This window comes from Prosopis cineraria, unplaced genomic scaffold (assembly GCF_029017545.1).
Source record: "Prosopis cineraria cultivar Desert tree isolate PC_DT_omini unplaced genomic scaffold, ASM2901754v1 PC423, whole genome shotgun sequence".
NCBI classification, from domain to species: domain Eukaryota; kingdom Viridiplantae; phylum Streptophyta; class Magnoliopsida; order Fabales; family Fabaceae; genus Prosopis; species Prosopis cineraria.
This window is the reverse complement of record NW_026555748.1, coordinates 31,749-47,837: the sequence shown is the minus strand read 5'-3', so window position 1 is coordinate 47,837 and position 16,089 is coordinate 31,749. Positions and strand designations below refer to the sequence as shown.

General features: G+C 32.8%; 1 protein-coding gene across 1 annotated transcript; it reads right to left on the bottom strand.

The window, feature by feature from the left end:
• Positions 1 to 6,454: 6,454 nt before the first annotated feature.
• Positions 6,455 to 12,390, bottom strand: LOC129297038 (hydroxymethylglutaryl-CoA lyase, mitochondrial-like). Its single transcript, XM_054935417.1, has 10 exons — positions 12,209 to 12,390; positions 11,873 to 12,091; positions 11,523 to 11,586; positions 11,023 to 11,202; positions 9,846 to 9,926; positions 8,989 to 9,152; positions 8,379 to 8,515; positions 7,591 to 7,706; positions 7,004 to 7,248; positions 6,455 to 6,824 (listed from the first exon to the last, which is right to left on the bottom strand). Exons 2-10 carry the CDS (start codon positions 12,082 to 12,084, stop codon positions 6,734 to 6,736), a joined length of 1,290 nt encoding a protein of 429 aa, XP_054791392.1. The 5' UTR covers positions 12,085 to 12,091; positions 12,209 to 12,390; the 3' UTR covers positions 6,455 to 6,733.
• Between the last annotated feature and the right edge of the window lie 3,699 nt (positions 12,391 to 16,089).

The window sequence follows — 16,089 nt, the reverse complement described above, 5'->3', positions numbered from 1 at the left end:
TTTGAAAAATAAATTAAATATTATGGGTTAATTTTAAATGTTTAAATATGAGTGAGTTCATTATGCCTCAAAATTTAAGGGAGTTTTTGTACAATTTAACCCAAAATTAACATAAACAAATCAATCTTAGTTCAATGGACCTTTCATTAAATCTACACAACCCAATGCTTTGCCTTTCGCTACAATCTCACAATTTTCCTTCATCACGTATTTGTAACACTACAAGGTACGTACAGTAGAGTGCATGAATTTGGAGAGCCAAATTAATACTGATTGAGGAACCGTGGTGCTTTTGCCTTCCTCATGGGTTCATGTTCAATACGGGCAATTCAGTTGGTTTGGGTTTGGAAGATACTTGGCCGAAACAATAAGATTTGAAAAATATACTCCATAATTGTTTTGGAGGGGATGGATATTTCTCTATCATCATTTAAACTGTTGCTTTTCCTTGGGCAGTGTGAACAATTCCGCGTGGCTGCGAAAATTTTCAGGAAGGACTACGTTATGGAGCCTCCAATTAACAGCCAGATTGGACATTCAATGCACATTAATTACTTTTCCATTTCTCCAGCGCATTATTGAGATTAAAAAAAAAAAAACAAACAGATTTTTCGCTGTTCCCCTCTTTTTTTAAGTACACTCTGCAGATCACACCCACGCCCTCCTCCGATTATCTTCTCTCTCTTCCAATTCTTCAACAACATCTTCAGATCTCAACCTCACGTCGCTGCGACTTGCTTAACTGAGCATGTTACAAGCTTTATTGACCAATGACTACTGAGTTCATGGCGAAATTAAAGTTTGGAATATTTGTACGTGGAAGGGCATAGAGACACTACCTACCGTGTGTGGTGGGGGCAAGTGTGAAGATATAAAAAAACAAGAACATTAGGATCCGAAAGGAGTCGCTCCAACCTAAGAGCACGTCAAGTCATTTTCTGACAACAGAATGTCATAGCAACGAGCAAGCATAAATGTGCACGACAAGATTGGCATTTAAAGTATGTTGCGCAGATTTCAGAGAGCCACATATTTCTGTATCTTTAACGAGGCAAAGCTTTAATGGCGCTTTCAGTGTGCTTTAAAAGTTTTTCTCCTGTGCCTTCCTAGCTCGAGAAGAGTCATGACAGTCCGATACGAAATTGAAGAGAACGGAGACTAACGAGGTGGCAAATTCTGGGCCTCGAGTAGAACTATATTGGTGAAAGGCTTGACTATATTTCATCAAAAGCAAACTAAGAAAGCAGGATCCCATACGAATACGATGAAAGATGTTTCTTCATCGGGCACATGTCTGTTGGATTTTGTGTTCCAGGGTGGAAATAATCTCTTTCTTTCTTTCTTTGGTGCAGGGTAGGGAGTACTTACTCATACAGATATTAATAGCACCAGAAGCCATACGACTATTTCTTTAATTTTTCATTTTTTATGAAAAAGAATGTCCGACATCAACTTCATGATTCTTGACATGATTATTGATATTCTACGAGGATATTGCGTTAACCTTGCAGCCAATCTCATTTAACGTGATAAGACATTTTTTATTATTCATAGCGGTGCCAAAAGCTTCCAATGACGTGAAGGTCGTCAGATCCATGGATGACGGATGGGATAATCAAATTCAACGTGATAAAATGCATCCCTTTATTTAAAAATAAAAAATATTTTTTAAAAAGTTACAACAACAACAAAACAACAACAAGCCTTTATCCCACTAGGTGGGGACGATTACATGAATTGCAAGACGTCATTGTGCTATATCATTTATCAAATTTTTAGGAATATTATTAATTAACAGATCGCGTTCAATAACTTCCAAAAGTGTTCTCTTAGGCCTTCCTCTACCTCTCTTAATCGGGCTCAAAGTTATATGTTCCACTCTTCTCACTGGTGCCTCCCTTGGTCTTCTTTGTACATGCCCAAACCATCTCAACCGATACTCAAAATTAAATTAATATAATGTTAATTATTTATATTTCTCATGTAGTATTTTGTGGAAGTAAGATCCTCTCATTTTACTATGAAATAAATAGAAGATATAATTAAAGAGTGAGCATATTATATAATTAATTATTTGTTATAGGTAACTTGATTTTAATATTAAAAAAATATCAATAATTTTATTGTTAGATTAGCTAGCTATTAGACTAGTCATGAAATTGAAATAGTTGTTTTATGTTCAAGTTCTTTTGCTATATACAAATTTTTATATTCAATAATATTATTTTTAAATTAATTTTTAATATTAGGATTGGTCATTTTTAAAGATACAGGATGAAGTTTTTAAAAAATTTAAATAAAAAAATACCTTTTAAAAATTTAAATAAAAAATACCTACAAGAGTGCTCAACTCTTGTAAATAAGGACATGCAGTAGCACTCAATAGATATGGGAGCACTCTTTTCTTAAACGCTCCCATATGCTTGTATTATCACTTTTACGATAGCACTTTATGTCTATCTCTACTAGAGCATTTTATAAAAACGTTCTTGTAGGTTATTCCTACAAAATTGCTTTATAAAATGTTAGGTTAAATGTAAGAACTTTTGTAAAGTCATTTTGTAACAGTAAAAAATCCAATATCCGCAAACACCAAAACATATATCCTCGGATTCGAGTTCATGTTCTTCGAATATCACTGCTCTCATAAAACCGAACAGCAATTCTCACGACTGACTGCACTTGAAGATATTACAGTAGTATTTTAAGGTATAATTCAAATAAAATCAACAGTGACTTCAAATTAAATTGCCCGGGCGATTTAGGTCAGTTGCAGACAAGGTGCAGCATTTGCGTGTTACAAAAGCTTATAAAATTTGAAATTATTTTTCTTTCGCGAGAAGATTTTTTTTTCCCCCGACATGAGGAAAGATGATTAGTGATCAAAGAAAGGAACAAAAGCAAGCCCGGAGCATTGACAGCAGGTTTGAATGCCCTAATTCAAGTAGGCGTAGATGCACGGTACTTCCCTCGGTACATTTAACAACCCTTTAAAAAGAGTAGCAGTATAATCCCTCCATTTTTAAATATAGAGAAAAAAAAAGTCAATTCATATAATTTAAGAAAATGTTAACTACAATAATTATATTTTAAATTAAAAAATTTGGACTAAATCATTCTTATAATTAATGAAATAAATTTGTCTAGTAAAAATAAACAATGATTGTACAAGAGACAATTTAAAAAAAATGTAATAAATATTTCTTGAAATTATTAATTTTACTTATAAATAAAAATAAAGAGACACAGGGTATATAATATCTCTTATGTTTGAAAATGGAATGAGCAATTTTTACTATCTCATCCTCTCTCAAAATAAATAATAATAATTTATTGATATTGTTTGAAAAGAATTTGTTTAATTTGTTCTTTTTAACAGTACACATCATAATAAAATAATTAATAGTTCACATTTTTTATGCAAAGTGGCTTAATTATAGATTATCAATTTTTCCTACAATAGGACTTACTCCATCCAAATTACAATATAGGACACTTTTCAAAAGTTTTACTTTGTCCAAACTATAGGGCATTAAATAACTTTTAATTATAATTGATTTTTTAATTATGCTCCTACTTCATTTATTACTTTTTTAAAAAAAATGAAGCCTTAATTGAAATTTTAATTATCACTATCAATGCATTTATATAGAATATTTAATGAAGGTTTCAACAAGTTTTTTGAGAACTATAAATTGTTATCAATGCTCTATATTGTGATCCAAAGGGAGTATATGTAGTTTTGAGATATATTATCTATGAAAATTTATTGTGTTAATCTTTAATAAATATTTCATATTCTTTAAACATTATTAGAATATTCATTAATTATTATTAGGAGGTCTATATATTATAAGCCTTTTATATCAACAATTTATGTGACACTTTTTCAAGCCTCATATTATTCTTTTATTATAAAAAAATGACTTTTGACAATGATTTTTATTGATGACAAAAAAAAGTCACCAACAAACTTTATTTTTGACAACTACTTTTAAACATGACAAAAAATAATAAGTGAATCCATCAAAAGGTTTAAGGATAGTTCTTTTTCTATCATGATAATTATGTTGTCTCTTTTCTACCATGATAAGTAAATCCTTTATATCATGGTAGATAGGTTAAGTGTAAACATTAAGTGGGGATTGTTTCATTTTAGTATCGGAGCTTACATAATTGTGCATTCATATAAGTGTATTATGCAACATGTACCTCCTTCCTGTTCCTTTCTAGCTCCCATTAATTATTTGTTTTCTTTTATTATATGGATTATATTATACACCTTTTAAGGTAAGTTGCATCCTTAACAGAGGAGAATAAAAAAAAGCAAAATTAGACTAATAAAGTATGATTATTATCAGTAAAGATAATAGGTGAACCCATCTTATTCGGAGAAGCCGAGGTTTAGGCTACTATCTAGGTAGAAGTCATGAGGGGAAAAGAAAAAATAAAATGGTATTTCAAAATGTGAAATAAACTAGCATGTTGTAAAACTTTGAAATATGACTGACTAATTTAATTGTATGGGTTCTCATTGTATATTCATTAAGTCTTTCTTCTCAAGAAATTTAACTTATATTAATTAGTTTCATGTTGTTATGACCAGAAGCATGAGAGGTGAGTGGTATAATAGAATATTAAAATAAGCACAGAGGCAATCCAATATGATGTTACAACCAAAATAGCAAGAATTTTCAAAAAGAACAAGGGGGAGTTGAGTAATTTTTTAATGGCTCTTTTTTATTTTTATTGATATGAATATAGTATGATACTTTTTTCAACCCCATTTCTTTATGACTTCTTTCATGGTATCATAACTCTGGTTCCTTGTCTACAAGTTAAAAATATTTTTTGTGCCATCCTCGTAGCTAGTCTTTTCTCCTTCACCCATCCCTCCACTTTGTCTCAAATCTACGTCTTGCCTAAGTCGCCCGTCGTATACTTTCTTCTCATTTCTCTGCTTCTCTTTCTCTAGTATGGAGGAGTTAGATGTTGCTTAGTCTGCATTATCTACCACTGATAAAGCAATTGTTGTTATTGCCTCTACTTCGAGATCCTTTACCACTAACCTTAAGGCTTTACTCTACAAACTCATTTTTGTACTTTAACCCACTTGTTGCATTAGCCGCTCTATGAAGTACATCTTCCAGTTCACTTGTTGCATAAGCCACTTCATTAGATACATCTTTATTTTTTCTACTTTGCGTGTTGCAATCACATGATTGACCAAGAAAATTTCTTTTCTTTTATGACACCTAATATAAATGCTCATCGCACCCATACTACTAATAACTTTTCAAATGCTGGTTAGTCATGTTGGTACTGTCTTTTTTCATTCTTTATCCATCCACAAAAAATATTTTATCCCTTTTATTAGTTTTAACCTTATCTCTGTTAAAAAACTTATTGACATGAGTTATGACTTACTTTTTAATAAATATGATTATATTGTGATAGATTCTTAAACTGTAAATCATCAAGATTAGGCGTAAAGTTGGACACGTGTTTGAGCTCACTTTTATGCATCTCCTTTTAAGTCACTCCTTCTTTTAAGTCACTCCTTCTAAATGGTGTGCTGCTTTCACATCCTCATATCTTGATTTATAGCATCACTATTTTGCTCATCCTTCTTTAAATAACTTGTATATTTTATTTTTTAAAGGTCTTTTAAGACATTGATTGGGGCCAACGTTGACTCCCTTTATAGGTGGTCGATGATACTTTGTAATTTTTGTTTACTTTTTATTTATTAAAATTTATTATGTTGAGATTTAAAAAATATTTTGTATTCATTAAATATTATTGAGATATTTATTAGTTATTATTAAGATAATGTTTACTCCCTCTGGTGCATCTTCTATAAATAATTTTTTATTTAAAATATAGAATACCTTATAATAATTAAATAATTTCTCAATTTCTCCTTTTTTGATTAGTGTAAATATATTTAATATAATTATATTGTTATTTAAAATTAAGGATAAAAATAAAAATACATATCATTTTTCATGGTATAAAAAAACTAATTTTTTTATTATGTATGAAATGGTTAAAAATATTACTATAATAAGACTTGAAAGAGTATATTTTAAGCCTCTTATACCAGTAGTGAGTGTGTGACACTTTTTTGAAGTTTCCTTTCATTTTCCCCTCGCTTCATTCGTACTCATTACTACTGCTACTAATACTATTACTTTACAGCTTAGTCTCTCAACATAGTAATGACGAAGACGTACGCTCTCTTTTGAAGCAAATCAAGGAAAGACGAATATAATATGAAATGCACTCGTTTTATAAATAAATTATTTTTAATTATCTCGCTAAAATTAAAGAGAGGCTGTTGAATTAATTAATATTATCTCGATTTTTTTTAATTTACTTTTATAAATGTTTAAAAATATTTTATAATTCCACCCAACCCATAAAATACTACAAAACGAATTTACAAAAAGAATTGTTAATTTGTTATGTGACCGGAGGTACAAATTTACTTTCGTAAAGGCTGTTATTGCGTCAGAATTATTTAAAAGCAAGAGCCAAGAGGACGATATACATGAGATTTATCAGACAACTACCCACAGCGCTATCATAGTCTATAGTAGTAATTAATTGCTCGGCCAAAGCCTACCATCCTCCATCTGCCTCTCTCTTAAGGGGTGGTTGGCCATTATTGATCCTATGTTCCCAGTCAAAGAACCACCCTGCGCACTCTTCTTTCGCGAAATAAACAGCATTAGTCATGACAAAAACGCGTTACTGATGCGCTCACTCCGTAAAACTGTATCAAGGGTTGAGGCACTAGTCCCTCTCGATATAGCAGCATGCTGTTATTGAAAATTAAATTAAATAAATTAAATTGTATACACCAGATGCTGTTGATAATCCGTACCCCAGCAGGTCATCCCCGTTTCATTATGGGTTAGCTAGCTAAGCCAATGGCACATAGTCTGTATGAATGAATCGTGACAACATAAGGATACAAGTTGTGAAGTGGATAACTCACAGTTTGGAGGCATTAGCTGTAAGTTTAGTCAAGGCAGTTGCAGCTTTAGAACCAGAAACACGTCCTAAATGCTTGCAGATGTACTCCCCAGCCGCCATAAGCTTTCTGAGGTCAACGTTGGTTTTCACTCCCAGTCCATTCAACAAGTACACAACATCCTCTGTGGCAACATTCCCCGTTGCACCCTTCGCATATGGGCAACCCCCAAGACCAGACACCGACGAATCCACCGTGCTGATCCCCATCTATCAACAATTCATCACATTACCAATTAATTAGAAACTGTTTAAACATATGAAATCACACATTTCATTCTTCAAACAGTAGAATTCTATGAGTTTATACATAAATATATATGATATCTCTAAGTTATACGTATTTACGTGGACACGTGTGTAAGAGCAGATGTAGAAAACCTTCCACAGGTGGTGGTTGTTAAAATATTAAGTCCAAGATAAAAAAATTAAATTTCGACACAAATAGGGCACGTTTAATCTTTTTACTTTTGGCTAAAAAATAGCACACGTTTAATCAAAATCAGCACCCAAATCATTTTTCCAAAATGATGATGATGATGATGATTTTACCTGAAGTGAGACAAGAGTATTTGAAAGAGCCTGCCCATAAGTATCATGAAAATGAACAGCAAGCTTGTCAACAGGGACAGCATCAAGAACAGCTTCAAGCATTGGAATGACAGTACCTGGAAAGAAGAGGAAGAATAAGTCAAAGCAGGCCTCATGATAAATCAAAACAGCCAGGATAAACATAAAAGTTAGATAAAATGCTTATATTATATCAGAGCTCATTGAATACAACTTGACAGTATATCAGATGTCGAGGTTTAGACATCAGGCAGGACAAGTCAAAGCAGGCCTCGTGATAAATCAAAACAGCCAGGATAACCATAAAAGTGAAATAAAATGCTTATATTAGATCATATAGCTCATTGAATACAACTTGACATCAGGCAGTTTTAGAAAATGTTTACGCAAGTAATGAGCTGATAGGAAACATTTAAAGAACATTATGGCTATATCAGACAGTAATATGCCCTGTTCTTCAGTTGACACATCCCAAACCTCAACTATCTCATCATATGCTCCGGATAACATGGCACCAAAACATTAAACTCCTTATTAAGGCGAAAGAAAGGGACCATCATTCATCATGCAAACAGTAAAGACAATTTACTTAATAGTCTTTTGACTTCAAGATCAACCGCAACCAAGCAAAATACGATCAGCTAAAGAAGTCAGGCCAACATAGATAAAATCCATAGCCCATGTCAAAATCCAGTAAGTTGGAAGATGGATACAGAAAAACTGCAATTAAAGCAACTCGCATAACAAGGAAGGCAGCTTTAAACAAATACCAGGTGTGCCAACACCAATGGTATCGCCTAGTGAAATCTCTGAGCAACCCATATCATAGAGTGCTTTTGCCACGTAGGCTACTTTAGCTGGAGCAACAAATCCTTCAAGAGGACATCCCGCAACACAAGATATATATCTGAAGCAAAGGGAATTTTGTTACACGAAAAATCATATAAAATGCTAATGACAAACCTGAAATCTAAAGTCAAGAGATGAGAAACAGGCTGCTGTTTTAAGCTTGTTCAAAATTCAGAAGGAAAAAACAGCAGATTGTGATAGAGACAAATCGAAGTCTAAAATGCAAATATCAACCAGCAAACCAATCCTACAATTCAAACTATCTTTCAAGCCATGCCCAAGCACAACAGGCAGCAGTTCAATCATTACAAGAGATAATGCAGGTCAGATTTATAATTTAAATTATCTTCCAAGGTTATTACTTGTTACTCATTAGATAAGCTCCAAGTCTCTGTTAAAAAGTACTACATCTCACAAAAAATAGCAATCAATGTATACAAGTCAAGCATTCTTTTCAATTAGTAAGCAACATCAGGATGTACTTCCATAATTTATCCTTCATCTCATCCAGTAAAAAGTATAGTCAAATACCCACGAACAGGGATTGAGAGCTTGCTAGCAGCTGAAGCAATGTCACGGCATCGAGCAAGATTATCCTCAATGCTACAGTTTAGATTTGCTTTAGAGAATGATTCTGAAGCTGCAGGAAACACAGCCACTTCCTTTGCACCAGCAGCAACAGCTGCCTCAAAACCCTAAAATAAATGATCACTATTAATCCCATACATAAATTTTAACTCAATCATATAATATATTTTTATCCATGGGCAATAAATAATTCAACATGACAGGGAAATTAATGGGGATGTTGCACATAAGATACAAGGTGAGGGATTTAATTGGAGAAAGGCTAAAGGATTTATTTGTGATCAAAAGGTGCCTAATAAACTTAAAGAGAAGTTTTATCGAACTGCTATAAAACTAATTATGTTATATGATAGTAAATGTTGAATTTTAAAGGGAGAGCAAAAGCATAAAGTTAAAGTATTAGAAATGAAAACGTTAAAATGAATGTGTAAGCATACACGAAAAGAAAAAATCTGAAATGAACATATATGAGGAAAAGTGGGTGTGATATTGAGGGGACATTGGTAGAGAATTGTTCGAGATGATTTGGATATGTACAGAGAAAGCTGTGGAAGGTACTAGTGAGAAGAGAGGAATGGATAATTTTGCACCCTGTAAAGAGAGGTAGAGGAAGACTAAAGAAAACACTTACATAATAGCATAATAGCATAATAGCATAATAGTTGACCTCACCTAATGAGATAAGACTTACTTAGTTGATGATAAAGCATAATAGCATCGTGCAATCTATATAGTTGACCTCACCTAATGAGATAAGACTTGCTGTTGTTATTGTTGTTGTTACCATAAATAATTCTTACTTTAAGATTTGGAGTTAAGACTGGAAATCTAGCACCTTCGACATTCTGAATTGCTGCCATTACATCCTTTGCATCTGCCAGCTGAAATTCAGCCATAAAGATTTTGAATTAGACTAAAACACAAATGAGGGAATGTTTTATCATCCATCACACAAAACACGATGCATGAGATATATATTGAATATTTTTTTACACGTGCAATAAAACAAATACTAGAAAGAGGAATTTGTAGTTTACATTGGAAAAATAAAAGAGTCCAATTAAAACAAAACTTAAATTATGCATTTTCCCTGGTCAGACAATTGTACAAATTAACTAAAAACTCCGATGAAATTCACGGTCAACTATTATATTGTTAATAATAATTCCTCTTTGATTCTTAATGGAAAAGTCTGCAATTACTCAACCATGCGCATAAACAAGCATAGTGGCTAGTATAGATCAACAACAAACCTCATACCTACCAAGCTTTTGTTTCTACACTGAATTAAGTTTTTGCAAAATCCCACATCAAATATTGAAAAATAAGTACATTTCCCTAGTCCATGATCAGCTAGTTTATAGCTCATACCATAGGGGAAAATAACTGAGATTTTGAGAAATTACCAATGTGAGAGGAGATGCATTTTTAAGATCCAATCAAGCATGTAAAATTCAGTCAGTAACCATCACTCCAGAAATTTATGCACAGGAATAACAAGTTCACTCATTGAAAAACATCCACTGTATGCCTACTGCTCAATAACATTTCTCTCTTATCTGGCATAAGCTACAGATTGAGCTATGCAACAGACCTAATGGATTACTTATTGTTTCTGGATAAGTTGATAAAGTTACTGATGCATATAGGCTTCCATATTTAAATCAGTCCTATAGCTTCAAGTAACATACATCAAGTTAGAGATCGATTCAAACAAAAAATAAGGCTGGTAAACTGATGGACAAACAAATAGAACACTTTCATAATTCCATTCCAAATAAGCATGAAAAATGAGAAGGGAAAAAGAGAATGGCAATAAAGAGAACTCCAGTTTATACTTAATTGATAAACAACAATCTTTATATCACTTGATCAAGAACTAAGTGAAATGTTGAAAAAAATCATAGCAAACAATATAATACCAGGGGCAGAATTGCAAAACTGTTGATTGTCTTTCAGAATCAACTCCACTCTTACCTGTGGTACCCATTTTGGTGACACAAAACTTGTAGCCTCGACAACAGGCAACCCAGAAGAAACTAGCAGGTTTATCAATTCAACTTTCACGGCAGTAGGAACTATATTCTTCTCATTCTGCAATCCATCCCTTGGACCAACCTCCACTATCTTCACATGGTCTGGAATACTTTTAAGTAACTGAACCAGTGCATGTACCACGGAGTATTAGTGATAAGTAAGAAATTCAACAACAATAATAAATGAGTTAATGCAGAGAAGAAATAGTCATTTCGACAAATTTATCAGAACACTGTTCTACTTTGGTATTAAAAGTTCAAAATATAAAATTCAATATAGAAAAAGACTCGCTGTCATTATTTATATGTGAAAGATTGTTTAAAATGGATACCATGATTATCTACCAGGTCACTCGGGATATTTCCTTGCTTAGCTGCAAATTTCAAGTTAATATACATCGGAATACCAAAAGGAAAACTCTGTACATAAACCAGACGTACTTTACTAGAGAACTCCTTTGCAGTACATCGACCATTGCTATCAGACGAGGAATGACGAATTCCCCTGCAGCAGGGACAATGAACATTATAAGAATACTTCCATAGATATAAATATAAAACAAAATTTGCAACATTAATGTGACCTCGCAGGGGAAGAAGAGGAACAGAATTAAGAAATGATGCAATGAAATATTTAATAACTAGCTAAAAGTGATAAACATCTAGTCTCATAGGTCAAGCAACTGGCAATATAACAAAAGGAGATGGGCACAAAACCTCGAAATTGATCGTTCAGTCAAAGTAACAATATTGATAACTTTCTGATATGACCAGGAAAAGAAATGGCTTACTTGCCGCTGTTCCAAAAACTGACAGCCTCCAGTCCATTGACTCCAATAACACTAGCACAAGCGGTATGATTCCAGATTTTGTTAATGCCAGCTCTTGAGACCGGAGTCATTAAACGAGGAGAATCGTCCAAGCTCGGCATCGTCCAAAGCTGGAGGCGATTAAAGAACAGTCCCCTTTGCAAAATCTTATGCATACGCATGTTTGCGAACATTGGATCACTTCAAGAAATTTCGAGTTAGCTGCTGAACTTATATAAATTGAAAACCAACCAACTCCGGCTAGAAGAAATAAATGAAATTCAGCAAGTCCTTGATGACAATAAAGAAGGACCTAACTGGAACACAAGGAAAAGCCACAAGCCAGCAAACAATGGGGGTTTTGATCCTTGAAACAAAACCAGAAATCGGATCACACGAGGCAGGAGTATAAAATTTAGAAAGGATAGATGAGATAGGAAGGTGACGGAGTGCGGGAGCTGAGGGGGGCGGGGATGAGATCATGAGGCGGATAAGTTAAATTAAAAGAAACAATGACGAAATTGATTTAATGAAGCCTCGGCTGGAGCAGAAGCCGCACGTAAGTGAGTGGGCCCATTTAAAGGCTTGATGTTGGGCCTTAGTCGAAATAATTGGGCTATAGCTCCAGTGGATCACTGATTAATCAATCGCTCGCTCATACATTTAATATAATTAATTCTAATTATAATTTTTATTATAATAGAATATTATTAAATATTATTATTATTATTAAAATTATAATAGAATGATATTCTATATTCTATTTACAGATTATAGAATAAGGAATAAAAAAAATTTCAGCCCTGCTAGGTACTAATCCAGCCGAGCCTTTTTTGTTCCCATAAATCCTGAATAAAAATAATTTATTTAATTTAAAAAAAATGAACACTTATTAATGAAATAAGATCAAACATAAAATTATCATTTTTTATTATTTTTTTTTTTGATAAAGTATCTAAAAGAAAAAAAAAGAGAATGGAATAGAAGATTCATTCTCCTGAGTCCTTGTCCTTCCACAGACAGACGGGAGATCATCATGGATGCTTTTTTTTTTTTTTGAGGAATCTCGATATAGGCTAAATACATTTGAGTCAATGTCAGTTCGGTTCGAGAGTCGAGAGACATGAATGACAGGGCAGAAGCTAAAGATTTAGTGGGCCCATTCAAAGGTTGATCTTGGGCTTTCGTCGAATTACATGCGGCATCCGGCCTCTTTTTACTCAAAATAGGGCTCTGTGCCTCTGTCCCTGGCTCCCTCTTTTTTTTAAAAAAAAAAAAGAATAAACGGCAGGTTTCCTTGACAGTGAAGAATATCTTGCCTGGGGTACTGAGAATGATGAGAATAAATCTACAAACTAAATTGGGAGAACCACTTATTTAAATGATAGTGCCACTCAAGCTAATTTTAGCTGATCTCACTCTCTCTCTCTTCCCCCCCCCCCCTCAGCGAATCCATGGCTTAAATAATTAAAATGGAGAACTAAAAATTTTTTAAACTATAAAAAAATTTCTGCAAGTTCAGTATTGAACAAAATCAATTGTTGTCACTTATGAATCTAAATTACAAAATCTTTATGGTTATTTCTACTTGATAGTAAACATTTTATTTGAGCCAAAAATGTATAAGAGTATTTTTATCATATTTTTAAATTGTAAGTTTAATTCATTAAATGAAATATGATCGTTTTAAAATGAATAGAACTCCAGCCACTTGGAATTAAGTCAAATGGTGAGGGAGTGGGATTTGAATAATGTTTAGGATCCAAGCGGTCATTTTATAGCCCAAAAAATCAATACTGGTATTTGAAAATTAGGACAAGAACAAATCCTTTTTTCTATTTTTTTAAAACTCGATCATTTGTATTCGTATTCGTATTCATGTAATTTATATATATTTAATGAGTATGATCATATTTGCAACCTCCAAAACACACACATGTTTGCGTTTAAAGATTTTTCTTCTCGTGAAGGTTGGCTTTGCAAATTAAGCGGGGCCTATAGAATTGGACACGCATCGTTGAAACGCAAATCAGTGAATGAAAGGTGAACTAATAATTTAATGGATAATAAAGAGCTGCATAACTGATAATATCCGTTTAAAAATATATAAGACTTTTTAAAAATAAAATGTTCAAAAGTATCAAATATTTCAAGTTTTTTAAGGTAGAATTAATAAAATTTATCAAAAATACCCTCGAATAGGGGTATAATCAATAATTTTTTTAATTGAAATTCCTTATTAAATACGAACAAACATATCAAAAGTTCATAGTTTTAAAAGCAATCAATTGCTTCGCTCAAGGATTAAGTGGAAGAAGTAGCACATGGTTAATGAATTAATGAGTGGAACAGTTTCATGGATCTTACCATATAGAGTATTTATTAGCATTTATTGCTCTTAAATGTAAATACTTTCTCCATCCTTATATATAAGATTTTTTTAATCAAATTACGAAAGTCAATAAAAATTTATTATCTAATTAAAAGTATAACAATATTTTAATTTTGTCTCTAATTATTATAAATAAAAAATGAATCTTTTTCTTTTAAAATAAATTAACAAGAGTATTTATTTTGTTTGTCTTTCTGATTTAATAAGGATGTAATGATCCATTTATTTAAAAAATGCCAACAACTTTTTATATTTAAAGATAAAAAAAATTTTAAAAGATTTTTTACATATAAAAATGGAGGAAGTATTGCTTTTCCTTCGATGAGGGCAAAATAGTGCAACTATAAATAGGAGACTGGAGGTTGAGAAAAAGGAAGCGAGGAGATCGAAGGGGCGATTCAGTGATTGTGAGAGGGAGGAACAAAGATGAAGAAGCAATCGGTGCCATTTGGAGTTGTGGTGCTGCTGCTGACACTGGGTATGTACCCTTCCTTTGATCTTATTTACGTTATAGTCCTCTTGATAGGGTAGGGATAAGGGCATCTGTTTATTTTCTCCCTTTTATCCTTATCAAATATTATTAAAAAAGTTATTAAATGTTAAAGTTCTTTCATTTTTAAAATATGTATATTTAATATAAATAAAATTAAAAATTTATTGACTATTTAGACTGCATTAAAAAAATTTAAGATTTTTCTTAATTCTGATGAAGATACTAAAAATGACTTATGAATAAATTCATTAAAATTAGGAGAGTATATACAAACTACTTAAGGGAGAATTTTTGATAGTTTTTATAAAGCATAGAATAGATTGTTTATTAATATACTCTTTCCATTCAAAATTATAAAGCATTGGTAATTAATCTATATTTTTAATAAGTTAGTTAATAACATTCAAAATCACACATTCTTTTCATATCTACTTTTATTTAACAAGTGTTAGAATTAAATTTATTAATTATCACCTCCTAATTGAGGGTATATTGTATTTAAAGTGCTATATATTTTCTAACATAATATTTTTAAAAAATGTCTTATAACAATAAACAGATGGGGTATTTGTTTGACATGTTTTCTAAGATGTCTCATTGGTTTTTCACGACACATTTAATATGGGTAAACGTAAAAACTTTATTATGCTGCAAAGAGGGTTAATGCATTTGAATCCCCCTTCCCCAAATGCAGAAAAAAAAATGTTGAAGGATGTGTTATTAACAGACTAGAGGAGTGTGTGTGCGTATAAAGAGATGTAAAGTACGTGGGCAACGAAAGTGAAAAAACGAATGAAGCGGGTGAATGTTGGTGGTGATGCAGTGGTTGGAATGGCAGAAGCAAGGGACGAGGAAGAGGGAGTGTGGAGGATATGCAGGCAAGAAATGGGAGCATGCATCAGCAAAGACGACTGCGCATACAGGTGTGCTGGGGCCCACCCCGGGGGTCAAGGTGCCTGCAAGCAAGTTTCCCCCTCCCCTTCTCTCCTCTAGGAGGAACCCTTGTCTCTGCAGCTTCCCTTGTTAATTACTATTTCTCTCGTTCCTCTCTTCCCATATTGCGGCAATAAAAAACAAGGTGTTTTCATTTGCACTCACACTTTTTGCCCTTTCATCCCCCTCTTCCCTTTTCTGATCTATTCTTCTCCAAAAGACAACCAACCTTATCATACAAACGATCGTGAGTGAGTGAGGTCAAGGGAGAACCTGACAGTTACATACTTACATGGATTGCCCAAACCAAGCGGGTCTGGACACCAACTTCATTTCTCTTTACTGCATTCTTTACTGTAAATCAAATTGTTTTAAATTTTA